Genomic DNA, 15,860 nt, shown 5'->3' on the forward strand with positions numbered 1-15,860 from the left:
AAGTCATATAAATATAAATTGCACTTGATCATTTGCTACATGCGTATTCCATCATTCCTCCAAGGAGCTTTGAGTAGTGTTTTAGCCTCACAACGACCCCGGCCCAAGTTAGGCTGGTAGAAAATTGTCTTTCTCAATACATCTCAAGGAGTTTCATAACTTCTTAGGGATTTGAACTTTGGTTCACCATCCCCTCCCAAATGCTGTAGCCATTACATGAAGTTTGCCTCTTTGAAAGGAATTCCATGCAGAGCTTGACAGTTTGGTAGGGGGATTTATTAGACAACTGGTTTTCAAATCAGTTCCCCCCCTTTCTAACTTAAAGGCCCTCTAGGCCAGGGGTGGACAGGCAGTAGACTATGGTTTACCAGTCACATTTCTCCAGTAGACCACTTAGTATTTTCTTGGTGCTGAACTAGGTCTTAATCTGATCCAACAAACACCTCTTACGTGCATTAGAAAGAGTGCAGTATAATGATAACCAAATGATTAGTTATGCCTTAACTCGTTCTTCACCAGCCTGGTGCACTCCAGATGCTTTGTGCTGGTTGGGGCTGATGGGAGTTGTAGTCATGTTAGGAGAGGTGCCTTAACTTTAAAGAAATCCCAAACATGCACTCCTGCTTTACCAGCTTAGCATATACCAGTGGGTCACTTAGATTTTGGGTTGCTCTTTTTATAAGTAGATAATGGAACATGAAGCCAGTCTTTCCCTGCTCTAAAGCAGAGTTCTCTGTGTGTGCTTCAAAATTTCAACTGTGCAAAGTACTGTGAAATTCTGTGTGCACATATAAAATTATTTTATTCCATGATAGAACTCAGAATGACATACATGGAGTTCCCTTAGTTAAGTTGTCATTAAAACTAGTCATAGTCTTCTACTAGCCAGATTACACTTGTGCTTTCATATTACTTTTTTGTGTCCTCTTCCAGAAAAAGAAGCAAGGATAGCGAAAGAGAAGGAGCTTGGGATTTATAAAGAACATAAGGTAAATAAACTCTTTTGAATAAGCAGACTGAAAATGTACGTGGATAGACAATTTTAGTTCAGATTCACCATGCTCTTGGACCAGGCTGATTTAGAAAGCACAGGGGCAACCCAAAGATTAACTCAGAGAATCATAAGAGATGGAAAGGATCCAAGGGTAATCTAGTCCAACACCCTGGAATGCAAGAATTTCAGCTAAAGCATCCATGACAGATGGCCATCCAACCTCTGCTTGAAAACCTCCAAGGAAGGAGAGTCCACAACTTTCCAAGGGTGATCTTTCCACTGCTGAACAGCTCTTACTGTCAGAAAGTTCTTCCTGATGTTGAGTCGGAATCTCCTTTCTTGTAACTCAAGAGCAGGAGAAAACAGCTTGTTTCCTCTTCCATGCGACAGCCCTTGAGATCTTTGTAAATGGCTATCATATCTCCTCTTACTGCCAGAAGAGCGATCTTCTTTAGTAAATCTAACCCTGCTTTGCAATAGGTTAAAAGGAAAAATCTTCCTTACGTGACTTGGAAAAAGCAACCCTGAGATGTGATATAAAAGCTTATATAAACTCTGTTTTGTTAAAATTCATACAGTTGCTTTTCTGCTTCTCTTACCTTGTAGGAATAAATATTTTTTAGTCATCTTTTACTCACACCTTCCTGATCATTAAAAAGAAAGAAAGAAAGAAATCTAAACACTATTTTCTCCATATATATATATATATATTTTGTTTTACCTGAATACTGTAATATGTTTTCATTGTGGAATTATTTTGTATAAAGGGAAGTCTTTGGGAGGGCTTTTCCGTGATTATGTCTGTGCAGAGAGAATGCATCCACCACACTAAATATTTGTGTTCCATTGTGAACCTCTTCATATCCTGGCTTTGCTGAAGCTTCAGGGGTTGCTGTTGTTGTTCTTGTTGCTGCCATCAAAACAGTTCTTACCTTGGCAGTAGCAGTGACAACATAACATGGTCAAAACCTGATGGACTACATATAACACATGTCTCGGTTACTAGGTGTCAGGGAACTGCCATCGGAAGGACAGGTGGTGAGAAGGCTTCAGGAGAATAGGAGAGCCTCTTCTTCAGGAGAAGAGGGAACCAGTAGGGGGAGTGCGGGAGCTCCAAAGGAAAGGGAGTCGGAGGGGAGGCTCTGGGATACTTCCAGTGAGAACAGCGAGGAGGTATCAGAACAGCCCATAAGGACTCCCACCCCCCGCCGGAAGCTGTCACGCAGGGAATCCAGGAGGCGCATGTCTGTGAAACAGCTCTTATGTTGGAAACGTTTCCGCAAACGCCCACTGTCAGATTCTACCAGCGACTGAGGGAGCCATGCTCAAGGGCTCTTCTCAAGGCAGGGTTTCACTACACAGAGTGAGCTCTGAGGGATCCAGCTTTAACGCACAAGCTGCTCATTATCCCACCACAGCAATCTGACAGTCCCTGAAAGCAGCTTGTGCAAAGAGAGGCATCATGAGCAACCCAGCCGGAGGCGGAGATGGGGGAGCAGCTGCAGCCGGTCCTAGCCTGGAAGAAAGGTACAGGATGTTGGAGGTACAGTTAGCTCTGCAAACGGCGAGGCTGGAGGAGAGGAGGGCTCATGATGCAGAAAAGGGGAAAGCCGCCCAGCTCTCGAGGAAAGTGCCAGGACTGGTGCAGAAGTTTGGGGGTGATCCCAGGAATTATCAAGCCTTCAGGACAGAGATGCAATATGCCCTCAATCTGCAGTTTGATGATTTTCCTGATGAGGATTCGAGGGTTGGTTTTGTGATTGGGCATCTCGAAGGCACAGCCCGGGATTGGGTGAGGCCACTAATGGCAGCCAATAATGAAGCCCTAAGGGACACAAGGAAGTTTTTTCGCGCCATGGATCTGATGTTTTCCAGCGAGATTGAGCAGGGAGTGGCGCGCAGGCAGTTAATGGCGTGTAAACAAGGGAACCGATCTGTCCGTGAGTACTGGACTGAGTTCACCATGTTGATCCATAAATTAGGATGGGATTTGTCAGCGGAACCGATACAAATGCTGTTCGAAGAAGGACTATCTTCGGCAGTGAAAGACGAACTTTCCCGGGGGCCCAGGGCGGAGTCTATGGACCTTCTGACTAAATCAGCGCTGGCCATAGGGTCACGCCAGGAGGCCAGAGCCTTGGAGAAGCGGGAAGGGAAAGGGGAGCGTTGGAGGGATTTCCGCATTCCAGAGATGCCAGAGCAGCCTTCTCTGCCAGCAGAGCCGATGGAAATCGGAACAGCGCGCGCGCGCGCAATTTCAAACCCCAGTGAAGGGCGGAAGAAGGAGGGGAAAGGCGCCAAGAAATGTTTTCTCTGCCAACAGCCAGGTCATTTTGCCAGAGTTTGTCCGCAAAGAAAGGAATGGCAAGGAATGGCGGGAGCTGTTGGGGAGGAGGGAGAAGGAGCTAAGGAGCAAGTAAAAGCCAACGCCTGGCTGCCACCGACGGGGCACAGCAGCCAGGCCAAGGAACAGTAAATGTGCCCACGCCAGAACCCCCAAGACCAGCTCTTGTAATAGAGGTATTGCTGGAGCTGGCAAACGGACACCCACTAAAAGTGAAGGCGCTATTAGACTCAGGCAGCTCCTGCAACTTTATGAGTAAGGAGTTTGCAGCCGCCCATCAGATACAAACCATTCCTTTAAAAAATCCCCTGCAGGTGACCACGATTGATGGGAGGGCGCTGTTGGGGGGAGAAGTAGACCAGCAGACGGTCCCCATGACAATGAGGGTGGCAAGACACACGGAACGGATAGCGTTTAATATAGCCACGTTGGGAGGAGCGCCCATCATTTTGGGGATGAGCTGGCTAGCGCTGCATGATCCGCTTGTGGGATGGCATCAGAGAGTGGTTTCCTTTGGGTCAGCACATTGTATGGGACACTGCACAGAAAAAGGGGGCCAAGCAGGCACTCAGGCCACGTTAGCAAAGATAGAAGCAATGGAACAAGGTAGGGTACCACGACAATATGCAGATTTTGCCGACGTCTTCAGCGAAAGGGAAGCAGATAAACTACCCCCGCACAGAGCCTTTGACTGCCAAATCAACTTACTTCCAGGAGCGCAATTGCCAGTGGGCAAGGTGTATGCAATGTCTGACAGAGAGATGCAGGAGCTAAGGGAGTTTATTGACAAAAACCTCAAGCGTGGGTTCATCAGGGAGTCACGAGCGGTGGGGGGTAGCCCAGTGTTCTTTGTAGACAAAAAAAACTCGGACAAACCGAGATTAATTGTGGATTTCAGGGCCCTAAACGCAGTGTCCGAACCCGTGACCTTCCCTATGCCCAGAATCGATGACATTCTGACCCGGGTGAGAAAAGGGAAGATTTTTACCAAGCTGGACCTGAGGGGGGCGTATAACCTGATACGTATGAGAAAGGGAGATGAGTGGAAAACCACTATGTTCACCCCCTTGGGGGCATTTGAGTACTGCGTTATGCCTTTCGGCCTCCAGGCGGGTTCCGCAGTATTTCAATCATTTATTAATCACGTACTAGGACCATTGCTGTACAAGAACTGCGCTGCGTTCTTGGACGATGTGCTGGTGTACTCAGAGGATGAAGAGCAGCATGTGCGAGATGTAAGAGAAGTACTGAGCAAACTGCAAGAAAACCAGCTGTGGGTGAAACTGGAGAAGTGTCAGTTTCACGCCAGGGAGGTGGAATTCCTTGGGTACCGGTTGTCGGACAAGGGGCTGGCCATGGATCCTAGCAAGGTGCAAGCAGTGCTGGAATGGAGGTCACCGAAAACTAAGAAAGATGTGCAGAGGTTTTTGGGGTTCGGAAACTTCTATCGGAAGTTCATCAAGAACTTCGCCCATTTAACAGCCCCCATCACGGATTGTCTCAGCAGTAAGAAGAAATTTGTCTGGACGGAAGAAGCGCAGCGAGCTTTCGAAAGTTTAAAGAGGGCGTTTGCTTCGGAAGAACAACTTTTACACGTGGATCTGCAGCAGCCGATGAGGGTGGAAACCGACGCGTCTGACAGAGCGGTGGGGGCCGTGCTTCTGCAGCCAGGAGCGAATACGTCGGAATGGAAGCCGTGTGCCTTCTTCTCGAGGAAATTGAACAAGTCTGAGAGGAATTATACAGTGTACGACAGAGAATTACTCGCTGTCCACGAAGCGTTCAAGAGATGGAGACACCTGTTGATTGGAGCGCAACACAAGGTTCAAGTACGGACAGACCACAAAAATCTAGAATACTGGAGAACAGCCCGAGTGTTGAACCAGAGACAAGTAAGATGGGCGCAAGAGTTCTCCAAGTTCAATTTTGAGATTTGCTACGTGCCAGGGGCTGAGAATGTCAGGGCGGACGCTCTCTCCAGAAAACCTGAGTACTTGGAGGGGGAAGGAGGGGCGGAAGAAAGACATATCATCTCAGAGGACCACTGGGTTTGTGGGGCGGCATTGGTGGGGCAAAGAGAACTGGTAGAGGGTATTGAAAACGATGAATATGCCCAAGAGAAACTTAGGGAACTCAGGGAGACAGGTGAAAACGCAGGGGGGTTTGAGGAAAAGAACGGAAAACTATATTACAAAGGGGCGCTCTACATACCAGGTGGGGAACTAAGAGGGCGAGTGCTTAAGCAGTTGCATGACAGCCCCACGGCCGGGCACTTCGGGCAGCACAAAACCATGTGGTTGGTTACCAGGGAGTTTTGGTGGCCCAAGGTGCGGGAGGACGTGCGGGAGTATGTCAGGGGATGCGACAGGTGCCAAAGAGCAAAGGGAGAGAGGTTGGCGCCAGCGGGGTTATTGGAACCCTTACCCACCCCAGAAAGGCCATGGGAGATGGTATCCATAGACTTCATGACCGATCTACCGAGATCCAAAGGGAAAACCGCGGTCATGGTGGTGGTAGATCTACTAACTAAGATGTGCCACTTTATAGCTTGTTCACATGCAGTGACAGCGGAAGAAACCGCAAGGTTGTTTGTGGAGCACATTTTTAGGTTGCATGGCGCCCCCTTGAGGGTTTTGAGCGACAGAGGAAAACAATTTACTTCTAGGTTCTGGAGGAAACTAATGAGCATGTTGCATGTGGAGGTAAGTTTTTCCACCGCCAGGCACCCAGAAACAAATGGGCAAGCAGAAAGGGCAAACGGGGTTTTGCAACAATATCTGAGGTGTTATGTAAAGGACAGAGAAACTGATTGGGTGGACTGGTTACCTCTGGCAGAATTTGCCTACAACAACGCGGAGAACGCGTCCACAGGGATGAGTCCCTTTCTAGCCAATTATGGGTGTCATCCTCGGGCGTTTCCAGGAGAGGGCGGGGGAAGGTGGAGTGTACCTGCAGCGGAAAATTTTGTTGAAGAGATGGAAGCGATCCACCGTCAGCTCCAACTCAACTTAGAGAAAGCCAAAGAAGAATATAAGAAGCAAGCTGACAGAAATAGGAGGGAAGGCGAAACCATAAGGGTGGGTAACCGGGTGTGGCTATCCACCCAAGGACTGCCGTTCAAGGGAGGGTGTAAGAAATTGAGACCCAAACGATTGGGACCCTTTGAGGTCATACAGCAGGTCAACCCAGTAGCATTCAAACTCCGATTGCCCAGTCACATGAAATTGCACCCAGTATTTCACAGGTCATTACTGTCGCCCTACAGAGAGGGGTGTGAGTGGGGGGAACGTGAGAGGGAGGTCACCCGGACACCCGTCATAGAAGAGAGAGAACGCAACATGGATGTGGCAGGGATCATTGATTCCAGGTGGAAGGGGAATCAGGTGGAATACTTGGTAGAATGGGAGGGGGAGGAAGAGTCAGAAAACGCATGGGTACCGGCAGAGGAAGTCAAGGACGAGATTTTAATAGAAACGTTTCATCGGCGTTTCCCAAGTAAACCACAACCAGTGGCAAGGTTTAGGAGGGAGCACTTCGGGACTACAGATGAGGAAGGGGAATTTGAAGGGTTCCCAGAGTCGGAAGTGGAGGTGGAAACAGATTCCGACGAAGGAGAGGAAGAGGGGGAAAGAGGCGGTAGGCCGTGGTTAGAAGTGTTTGAATCCTCGGAGGATGAGGGGAGTTCCTTCCAGGGATTTCCGTCCTCGCCGCCAGTAAGAGAAGAGGCGGGAGGGGGTGAAGGGGGCCCTGGGGGGGAGGTGGATGTCAGGGAACTGCCATCGGAAGGACAGGTGGTGAGAAGGCTTCAGGAGAATAGGAGAGCCTCTTCTTCAGGAGAAGAGGGAACCAGTAGGGGGAGTGCGGGAGCTCCAAAGGAAAGGGAGTCGGAGGGGAGGCTCTGGGATACTTCCAGTGAGAACAGCGAGGAGGTATCAGAACAGCCCATAAGGACTCCCACCCCCCGCCGGAAGCTGTCACGCAGGGAATCCAGGAGGCGCATGTCTGTGAAACAGCTCTTATGTTGGAAACGTTTCCGCAAACGCCCACTGTCAGATTCTACCAGCGACTGAGGGAGCCATGCTCAAGGGCTCTTCTCAAGGCAGGGTTTCACTACACAGAGTGAGCTCTGAGGGATCCAGCTTTAACGCACAAGCTGCTCATTATCCCACCACACTAGGCAAGAGGGCTATTTTTGAAGCAAAAAAAAATGTTGCCCAAGCAGTTGCCAGTGAACTGACATTAGATAGGCAAGCTTTTGGGAAACATCTGAGACCCAGAAAAGCCTTCTTCTAATTAATTGATTGAAATTGTACTTTATAGTTCAAGAAATCTCAAAGCAGTTGACATCCCAACAAATGCTGATGTGCAGTAGAATATATAAAAATACAAATTCCACATTCCATAATAACAACATTCCACATTTTGAGGCAAAGGCACCCACACCAGCCAGCACTCTTTGCTGCCCTCCTCTCTTTAGAATGAATGGAAGGGTGAGCGTCCATTCAAGAGGAGAGGCCGAGACAGTGCAAACAGGAACAGAGCAGGAAGTGCAAGTCGTCTTTTGTATATTGTGGATGTTTAGGGGAAAATTTACTGAGTCTTCCTTAGGGGGAATGCTGATGGACCCTGGCATAGGGCTTTTGTGGGTAAGAAATCGTGTATCTCATTCCCCTATCTGCTTTACACATTTGTGGTTTTGCATATAGAGGAAAGGGGGGGGGTGTTGCTTATTTGATGGAACTCGGGCTTTGCACCCCAGCTTCACTTCCTGGCACTGCCTAGCAGGGATGGAAAATACTCCTTTCTAAAACCTGAGAGCTACTGCTTGTCAGTGCAGGTAGTACTTAGCTAAGTGGGCCAGTGGTCTGACTCAGAACAAGTCTGCTTCCTATGCTTCTATTGCTGCATTTAAATCGTCCTTGATTCCCCCATGACTGAGCAGCTTTTAGGTTTAATGCACTATGCGTCTAGCTGTCCTTGTTGCTTTGACTAGCACACGCCATTTCTCAGAGGCTTGCATTAACCCAACCCCATTAACAGGCAGGTTTCCAACTCCATGTATTCCACTTGGCTGCCTTCACTGATCTGTGGAGTGGCAGTCCTGTGGGAACTCTCGAACACAGCTCTCTACTTTTACTTAAACTGCTGCTGTATCCCTTGAGCTTTTTGTTGTAATGCTACTTGGTATTTATGTTCAGTTCTGGCTTGCACTCAGTCTTTGTACCTACTTTTGCTGGTGGCGGGGCAATTTTAGTGAGAATATGCTTCCTTAATATTTTATTTTTACTAAAACAAAACAAAACAAAAGCCATCCTCTGCGACTGGGGAAAAAAAATCTAGACTTCAGCAATAAAGGACTTACGTATTGTAGGGAATTTTCAGCAAGGAAAGCCTGGGGGAGGAATGTGTGATATTCCCCGTGTGGAAACCAGGAGCTGCAAGCTAAAAATATTATCACCCTTTAGCATAGGAAAGAGGCTGATAAAATGGAATATGACTGAAGGGAAATGCAAGCAGGTTGGAAAGAGCAACTCACAGCATGATCCTATCTATGCATGTCTCCAAAGTCATGTTGTCAGTCAATCAGTCAGTTATATTTTGATTGTTCATAGCCAATGGCCATTAAGAGTAAGCTAAATAGATAACGTTTTCAGAAGTGCCAGTTGTCAAAAGTTAAAACCACAAAGTTATCCAAATTGTTTAAATTTTTAAAAAATCTATTTGGCGTTCAACGTTTTCAAGGAAACCAAGCCTTACGAGGAGTGCTTGAAGGAGCTGGATGTGTATAGCCGGGAAAAGAGGAGGCTGAGAGGAGATATAATAGCCATTTACAAATATCTCAAGGGCTGCCACATGGAACAGGAAACAAGCTTGTTTTCATCTGCTCTGGAGGGTGGGACTCGAACCCATGGCTTCAAGTTGCAAGAAAGGAGATTCCGACTAAACATCAGGAAAAACTTTCTGACAGTAAGAGCTGTTCGACAGTGGAAAGATCACCCTTGGAAGGTTGTGGATTCTCCTTCCTTGGAGGTTTTTAAGCAGAGGTTGAGTGGCCATCTGTCATGGATGCTTTAGCTGAGATTCCTGCATTGCAAGCGGGTTGGACTAGATGACCATTGGGGGTCCCTTCCAACGCTGCGATTCTGCGATTCTAGAAGGCGCTATAGGTAGCAGACATGTCTATATCGGCTAGCAATAAAATGATTTAGAAAAAACATTTTCAATTGAATGGGACTTATTCCCAGGTAAATAAGGTACAGGATTGCAACCATTGTTTTCCTTTGCATGTAATGCCAGGAAGTCATCCGACAAATTCAACAGGCAGGAGCATTTAATATCTCCGCTTTCACACGCTGCGTGCAGTTGACCTGTTAAATGTTGTTCTATCAGATGCCGCTAATGCAGTTCAAAAAGGACCAGACAGGATTCATATGAATAGCAATTGATAGCAGGTTGTTGCTGTTGTTGTTGGGTGGGCCAGTTTCCATGTAATGAGCAAGCACTGCACTCGTGCCCTTTCCCTTTCCTCGCATGTTCTGCTTTGATGAGTTGCTTCCGTGGAAACCACAGGTGGGCTATAGATGCTCGCTTGTTACTGCAAACCCAAGGCTGTACAAAGTATGCCCCTGGGAAAATAAATGAAATTGCTTTTGAGACAAGAAAGACATTACAGCTGAACACATGAGGGGCCAATTCACACAACCAGTTAAAACTCTAGTAGCTCAGTTCAGCAGGTTCCCATGCATTATAAACATGGGGAAAACCCTGCCTTTGTGTTTGGATATGGCTCAATATACATACTAAGCAGAGGAATACTAGAAATTTTGGGCATACCCATGCAGTTCTGCAGGCATGTTGCTTCCAGTTTCTGCATTCCTTGTATGCATATGTTTGAAAGGACTGGGGAAATTGAGGATATCACGTGTGAAGCTGGTTCATTTATTACTTTCAGTGTATGGTGGCTGAGAAATCTGCAGCCAACTTCCTATAATGTGTAGCATGTTCCTGCATTTGTTGTTGTTTTTATTTTGATTATGTGCTTTGTGGTTTTGTATTTTGATTTTATTCTGTGAACCGACCTGAGACCTGCGAGTATAGGGCGGTATATAAATTCAATAAATAATAAAATAAAATAAAATAGAAAGTGCAGACCAGCCCTATGTGGGGGTTTGTTGTGACTCCATTTGACCCTGCACTTAGTGCATCCAGCCACAATCTGTGGCCAGAAATAAATGTCACAGTAGCCACAGAGGTTTTCCCCAATAGTGGTGATTCTGTATTGAATCCCCTCCTCTTTCCATAATGTGTAGTTATGGCATATTGTGCTTCCCTGTACCACCAATGGTTATCATGAGTTAGCAGAGGGAACCTAGTGATGTGGTGACATGTGCTTCTTTTGCTACACATTGCAGAAAGAGGAGGGAGAGCTGACATTTTAAAATTACTGTGTTGGAGATTACTGTATTTTTCGCCCTATAGGACGCACTTTTTCCCCTCCAAAAATGAAGGGGAAATGTGTGTGCGTCCAATGGGGCGAATGCAGGCTTTCGCTGAAGCCTGGAGAGCGAGAGGCGTCGGTGCGCACCGACACCTCTCGCTCTCCAGGCTCCAGGAAGCTATCCGCAAGCCTTGTGTGCCTGGGGGAACTCCCCCCGGGAGCGCAAGGCTTGCGGGCGGCAGCCGGCAGCGCGGAGCACGGGGCGCCCTTTGGAGGACGCCCCGTGCTTCGCGCAGGTGTCCGCAAGCCTTGCGCGCCCGGGGGAACTCCCCCCGGCGCGCAGGGCTTGTGGGCGGCAGCCGGCAGCGCGGAGCACGGGGCGCCCTCCGGAGGACGCCCCGTGCTTCGTGCAGGTGTCCGCAGCCTGTCGCCCGGCGGGCGGGGCGCCCTGAAGCAGAGCGCCCCGCGCGCCGGACAGACATCGGCCAGCCCCACAAGCTCAGGGGACAGCGGGGAGGCGCAGCGCCGCCATCCCACTGTTCCCCGACCTGGTTTTGGGGGGAAAATAAAGGGAAATTTTTTTTCCTTTATTTCCCCCCCCCCAAAAAAAAGTAGGTGCGTCCTATGGGACGGAGCGTCCTATGGGACGAAAAATACGGTATGTGTGCAATGTTTTACAAAGTGCAAGAGAACAAGTCCCTACCTCAAGGAGTTTATAGTCTTAACTGCAGGGTGGCAATCCTGTAATCGCCATCATATCTGGTTCTGGTCTCGGCCTAACTATTGGAACTCTCACCCATTTGCTTAATTGTGGTCCAAAGGCAGGAAAAAATAATCTGGACCTCAAAACAGAGGTGGCTATCCATCAGCAGGACTGATGTAGCTTTAATTCACCTAAAAGATCATGCAATTTTCTGGCTTCACCTGGCATTCATGGCTTCGCATGGTGGAGAAAGTACATTCTTTTTGAAATATTTGCTAGTTCCCATATGTGGTGGGCGTTTTTGATAGTTATTCAAACAAGCATTGCAGCCCAGCGTCCTTAAGGGGCCAAAAATAATAGAGGATCTTCAATGAGCTCCACTATTCAGGATTTGGATCCTTTGCAGTGTGCCGATGCAACTGTGCCACCTATCAGTTCCTCTCTCAGCCAGCTGCCACCTGAGCAGTGATGATTAAACTGCAGCCCATTCTTCAGCCTCAGTAAAATTATTCTGATTGCCCCCTAAAATTGCTGTTTATGTTTTAATTAAGCCCAAGAAGTCTGCAAAGAAGCGGGAGCTGATCCAGGCCAGCACAGCGGGAGAGGCAATTGAAAAGATGTTGGAACAGAAGAAGATTTCAAGTAAAATTAATTATAACGTGTTAAGGGACCTCAACAGCATAGGAGGTAGCTCACCAAAGAAAGATGATGACAGCACTGATGACAGCAGCAACACCAAGAAACTGTCAAGAAGAAAATCTCTGGCGGCTCGGAATGTGGCCAACTCCGTAAACAGTGTGGGGAAAAGGTACCACAATTCTTCCTTTAAATCCTTCTCTCTTCAGTGAACGGTGCATCTATAGATTGTTAACAGTTCTCTGACACTCAGGTAATGTTGGGGCTTTCACTTTTAGTTCAGCGTGTGGAGCCAGAATGAATCATCCTCCACAGGCCACATGTTGGCTGGCAGCTTCATTGTGGCTTAATCACCATTATGTGAAAGTACCAGTCAGCCCTCAGTAACAAACTTTGCTTCTTAGAATTCTCTTAATTCTTTTCTGTTCTTCCCTCCCCCCGCCCTAAAGATCAGATTTTGTGTTAGGTGACGTGAAAAGCTTGCTGAAGCCTTCCCCACCCCCACCACAATTTTTCATGTTGATTTTTAAAAAAATAATGGTTCTTGTCTTGCTGTGACAGTTTGCAGTAGCGTGATTTAGTTCTTTGTTTGAATTTTATTCCAAAATTTGGTCGCTAATTACTGCCTCGGATACAAAGCTTCCTAGAAAACATATATATATATATCTGTAGGTTGCATATTCCTAAAATATGAGGGGGGAGGTCTATTGTGGAAGTGGGCACAATATTCAAATTTGGTTGCATCTTCTGCATTTAAAATATATGTGCCTATTCAGCTGTCTTAACTCCTCCTCGGGTCTCTGCTGTCTATAAAATGAATGTCGGAGTTTTGAGATGATTTTGTTTATAGCTATTTCTTCCTGGCCAGCTTATGCTTTAAAGAGGCCAAGTTAGTTGGCCCTGCAGCTTACCTTGGAGCATCTAGATGATGCCAGGTGATCTCCCAGAAGAACTTATTACCCCTGGTAAGGAATCTGTTGCAAGACATGCGTTGCCCGAGGCTGATGTCTTCCCATCTGCCCATTTCCCATCCTCATTAAAGCTCAGCTATGAGTGCCTTCCTCTTTGGGGCAGGGCTATTTCGTAAATGGATGCAAATGGGCAGCGTGATGCAAAGTGACAGCTATAGCTGCAGGGGAACAGAGGATACTGCTGGCGCAGGATTTGCACCGGCACTGGGCTTCCAGGGCTGCTCTGACACCTTCCAACTCCTGCGTAATGAGCTGTCAGCAGCTCGAAATAAACCCCATGCCCCACACAGCTGCGCTGCACATGAGAACGGGGCAGATGTAATTTAGCACCACCAGTGGCGACTGCCACGCTAGCTGGGAGGCTCAAATCTAGTTTGAGTTTTCAATAAGAAGGACTGTACTGGGCCAGCCCAATGGCTCTGCCGGCTCAGTATTCCGACTACCAATAGGCATTTCACATAGTTGTGCAGACATCAAGATAATGATTATCTAATTAAACACCCACATCTGATAGTCGGAGGCTAGGTTGTCAAAGAGCCCGCTGGAAGTAAATCACACCATTCAAAGTTGGAGTTAACTCTTTATTAGCCAAAATACGATACCCAGAGACTTGGCCTAATGAGCACAGCAACTCATCCCCGGTAGGTCTGGCCCCATGAATTAGTTGCCGAGGCTGAAAGTCCCCTCCTCTTCACAGCCGTCTATGTCCCCTCCTCTCCAGGGCTTTCCCCCAGCATTTGGGAACTGCGCCTGTGTGCAGCCTGCCGCTGCTCTGCCAGTTTCAGCTCAGTTCTAAGAGACAAGGGAGGAGGGGGGCTTATTGCAGCAGGAGGGGGAGACACCCGTGACTCTCCCCCAGCCGGACTCATCTCTGCCTTTTGGCTTATGATAATAATAACAACAACAATACTAATTTATTATTTATACCCCACCCATCTAGCTGGGTTTTCCCAGCCATTCTGGGTGGCTCCCAACAGAACACCAATAACAGTGATAAAAAAGCAACAACATCAAACGTTAAAAACTTCCCTAAACAGGACTGCCTTCAGATGTTTCCTAAATGTTATATAATTACTCATCTCCTTTATATTTAATGGGAGGGCTTTCCACAGGGCGAGTGACACTTTGGAGAAGGCCCTCTGCCTGGTTCCCTGTAGCTTGACTTTTTGTAGTAAGGGAACCGCCAGAAGGCCCTCAGAGCTGGACCTCAGTGTCCGGGAAGAACGATGGGGGTGGAGACGCTCCTTCAGGTATACTGGGCTTCCCTCCTCCAACTCTCCTGCTTCAGCTCCTGCCTCTGATTCTAGATGTCTCTCTGCCACAGAGTCCCCCCTCTCACTAAGCCCTGTTACCCCTCCAGCTTCTGACACCTCCTCTTCCCAGTCTCCTCTCTCTGACCCCTCGTCGTCGTCCCACCACCACTCCCTTGGCTTTGTGCCTTCTTCTCTTGGGGGTTCCCCAGCTGGTTCCTCCCACCATTCCTCTGCAGTACGTTTCCGAGCACAATTCAAAGTGTTGGTGTTGACCTTTAAAGCCCTAAACGGCCTCGGTCCAGTATACCTGAAGGAGCGTCTCCATCCCCATCATTCTACCCAGACACTGAGATCCAGTGCCGAGGGCCTTCTGGCGGTTCCCTCACTGCGAGAAGCCAAGTTACAGAGAACCAGGCAGAGGGTCTTCTCTGTAGTGGCACCCGCCCTGTGGAACACCCTCCCACCAGATGTCAAAGAGAAAAACAACTACTAGACTTTTAGAAGACATCTGAAGGTAGCCCTGCTTAGGGAAGCTTTTAATGTTTGATGCATTACTATATTTTAATATTTTGTTGGAAGCCGCCCAGAGTGGCTGGGGAAGCCCAGCCAGATGGGCGGGATATAAATAATAAATTATAATTATAATCATCATCATCATCATTATCCAACCAGTCCGTGGCATATGTCTGAAAATGGAGGCTTTGCATCTGGCTAGTAGCTGTGGCTACTCATACACCCCCATCTATTTATCAAATCCCAAAAAGCAATTTCTGAGATTGCTATCAGTTCAGTATATTCAATATCCATAAATGTAGGTAGCCTGACTTCCCCCTTTGCTATTCTTGCTTTAGTGTGTGTTTATTACAAGTTCCAATGCCCACAGTGCTGACTGATGGCAACTGAGCTGCTGGGTGTTTCCTTCAAATCCGAATTTACTGTTGTGGCATTTGCCATTTCATACTCAGAAACTCTCGCTGAGGCTTCTTCTTGACGCTCTTGGAGCTTTGTTCTCTCCTGCATCCCATATGCTAACACAAAGATAATTCAACGTGGCAAATCTTTGTGTTCTGCTCAGGCGCTGCAGTCTTTGACTTCCATATGCCTTTGTTTGAGAGCCGCAGGTGTCTTCTGTTCTCCATATAACTTTTCTCTGTAAGGCTTACAATGATCCTGGGTCAGCTGAAGAAATACTCTAAAGGTCGTTGTGCTTTTTGGTTACAACATATGACTGCAAAGAGGTGAAACGAAGGCAGGGAGCAAAGAGGAGATTGCATTACTTGAAGAAATAGACATTGACTGGCTTGTTCATTGTGGCATCATTGAACACACAGATAATGGTGTTATTATTTATTATTTTTATTATTTATAGACACCCGCCACACAAAGATATCCAAATGATTTTTTCTTGTGTGTTATTCTGTTTCTGGTTAGCAGCTGTTTTACAGGGTTAACCCCTTAAGAAGTGTGCATGCACACGAAAGCTCATATCAATAACAAACTTAGTTGGTCTCTAACATGCTA

The 15,860-nt window shown here is 47.4% G+C and overlaps 1 protein-coding gene and 1 long non-coding RNA gene across 2 annotated transcripts in view; one reads left to right on the forward strand and one right to left on the reverse strand.

Moving 5' to 3' along the window:
* Window positions 1-15,860, reverse strand: part of LOC307209050 — a 282,806-nt gene that overhangs the window by 157,412 nt on the left and 109,534 nt on the right. The window lies entirely within an intron of this gene.
* The window catches only part of BRF1 (BRF1 general transcription factor IIIB subunit), a 222,047-nt gene that overhangs the window by 155,824 nt on the left and 50,363 nt on the right, over window positions 1-15,860 (forward strand). Inside the window, exons 14-15 of the mRNA XM_079994663.1 lie at window positions 934-989; window positions 12,031-12,287. Coding sequence (XP_079850789.1) covers window positions 934-989; window positions 12,031-12,287 — 313 coding nt within the window. The remainder of the gene's footprint in view (window positions 1-933; window positions 990-12,030; window positions 12,288-15,860) is intronic.

Source organism: Podarcis cretensis (assembly GCF_951804945.1).
Source record: "Podarcis cretensis genome assembly, chromosome: 1".
NCBI lineage: Eukaryota > Metazoa > Chordata > Lepidosauria > Squamata > Lacertidae > Podarcis > Podarcis cretensis.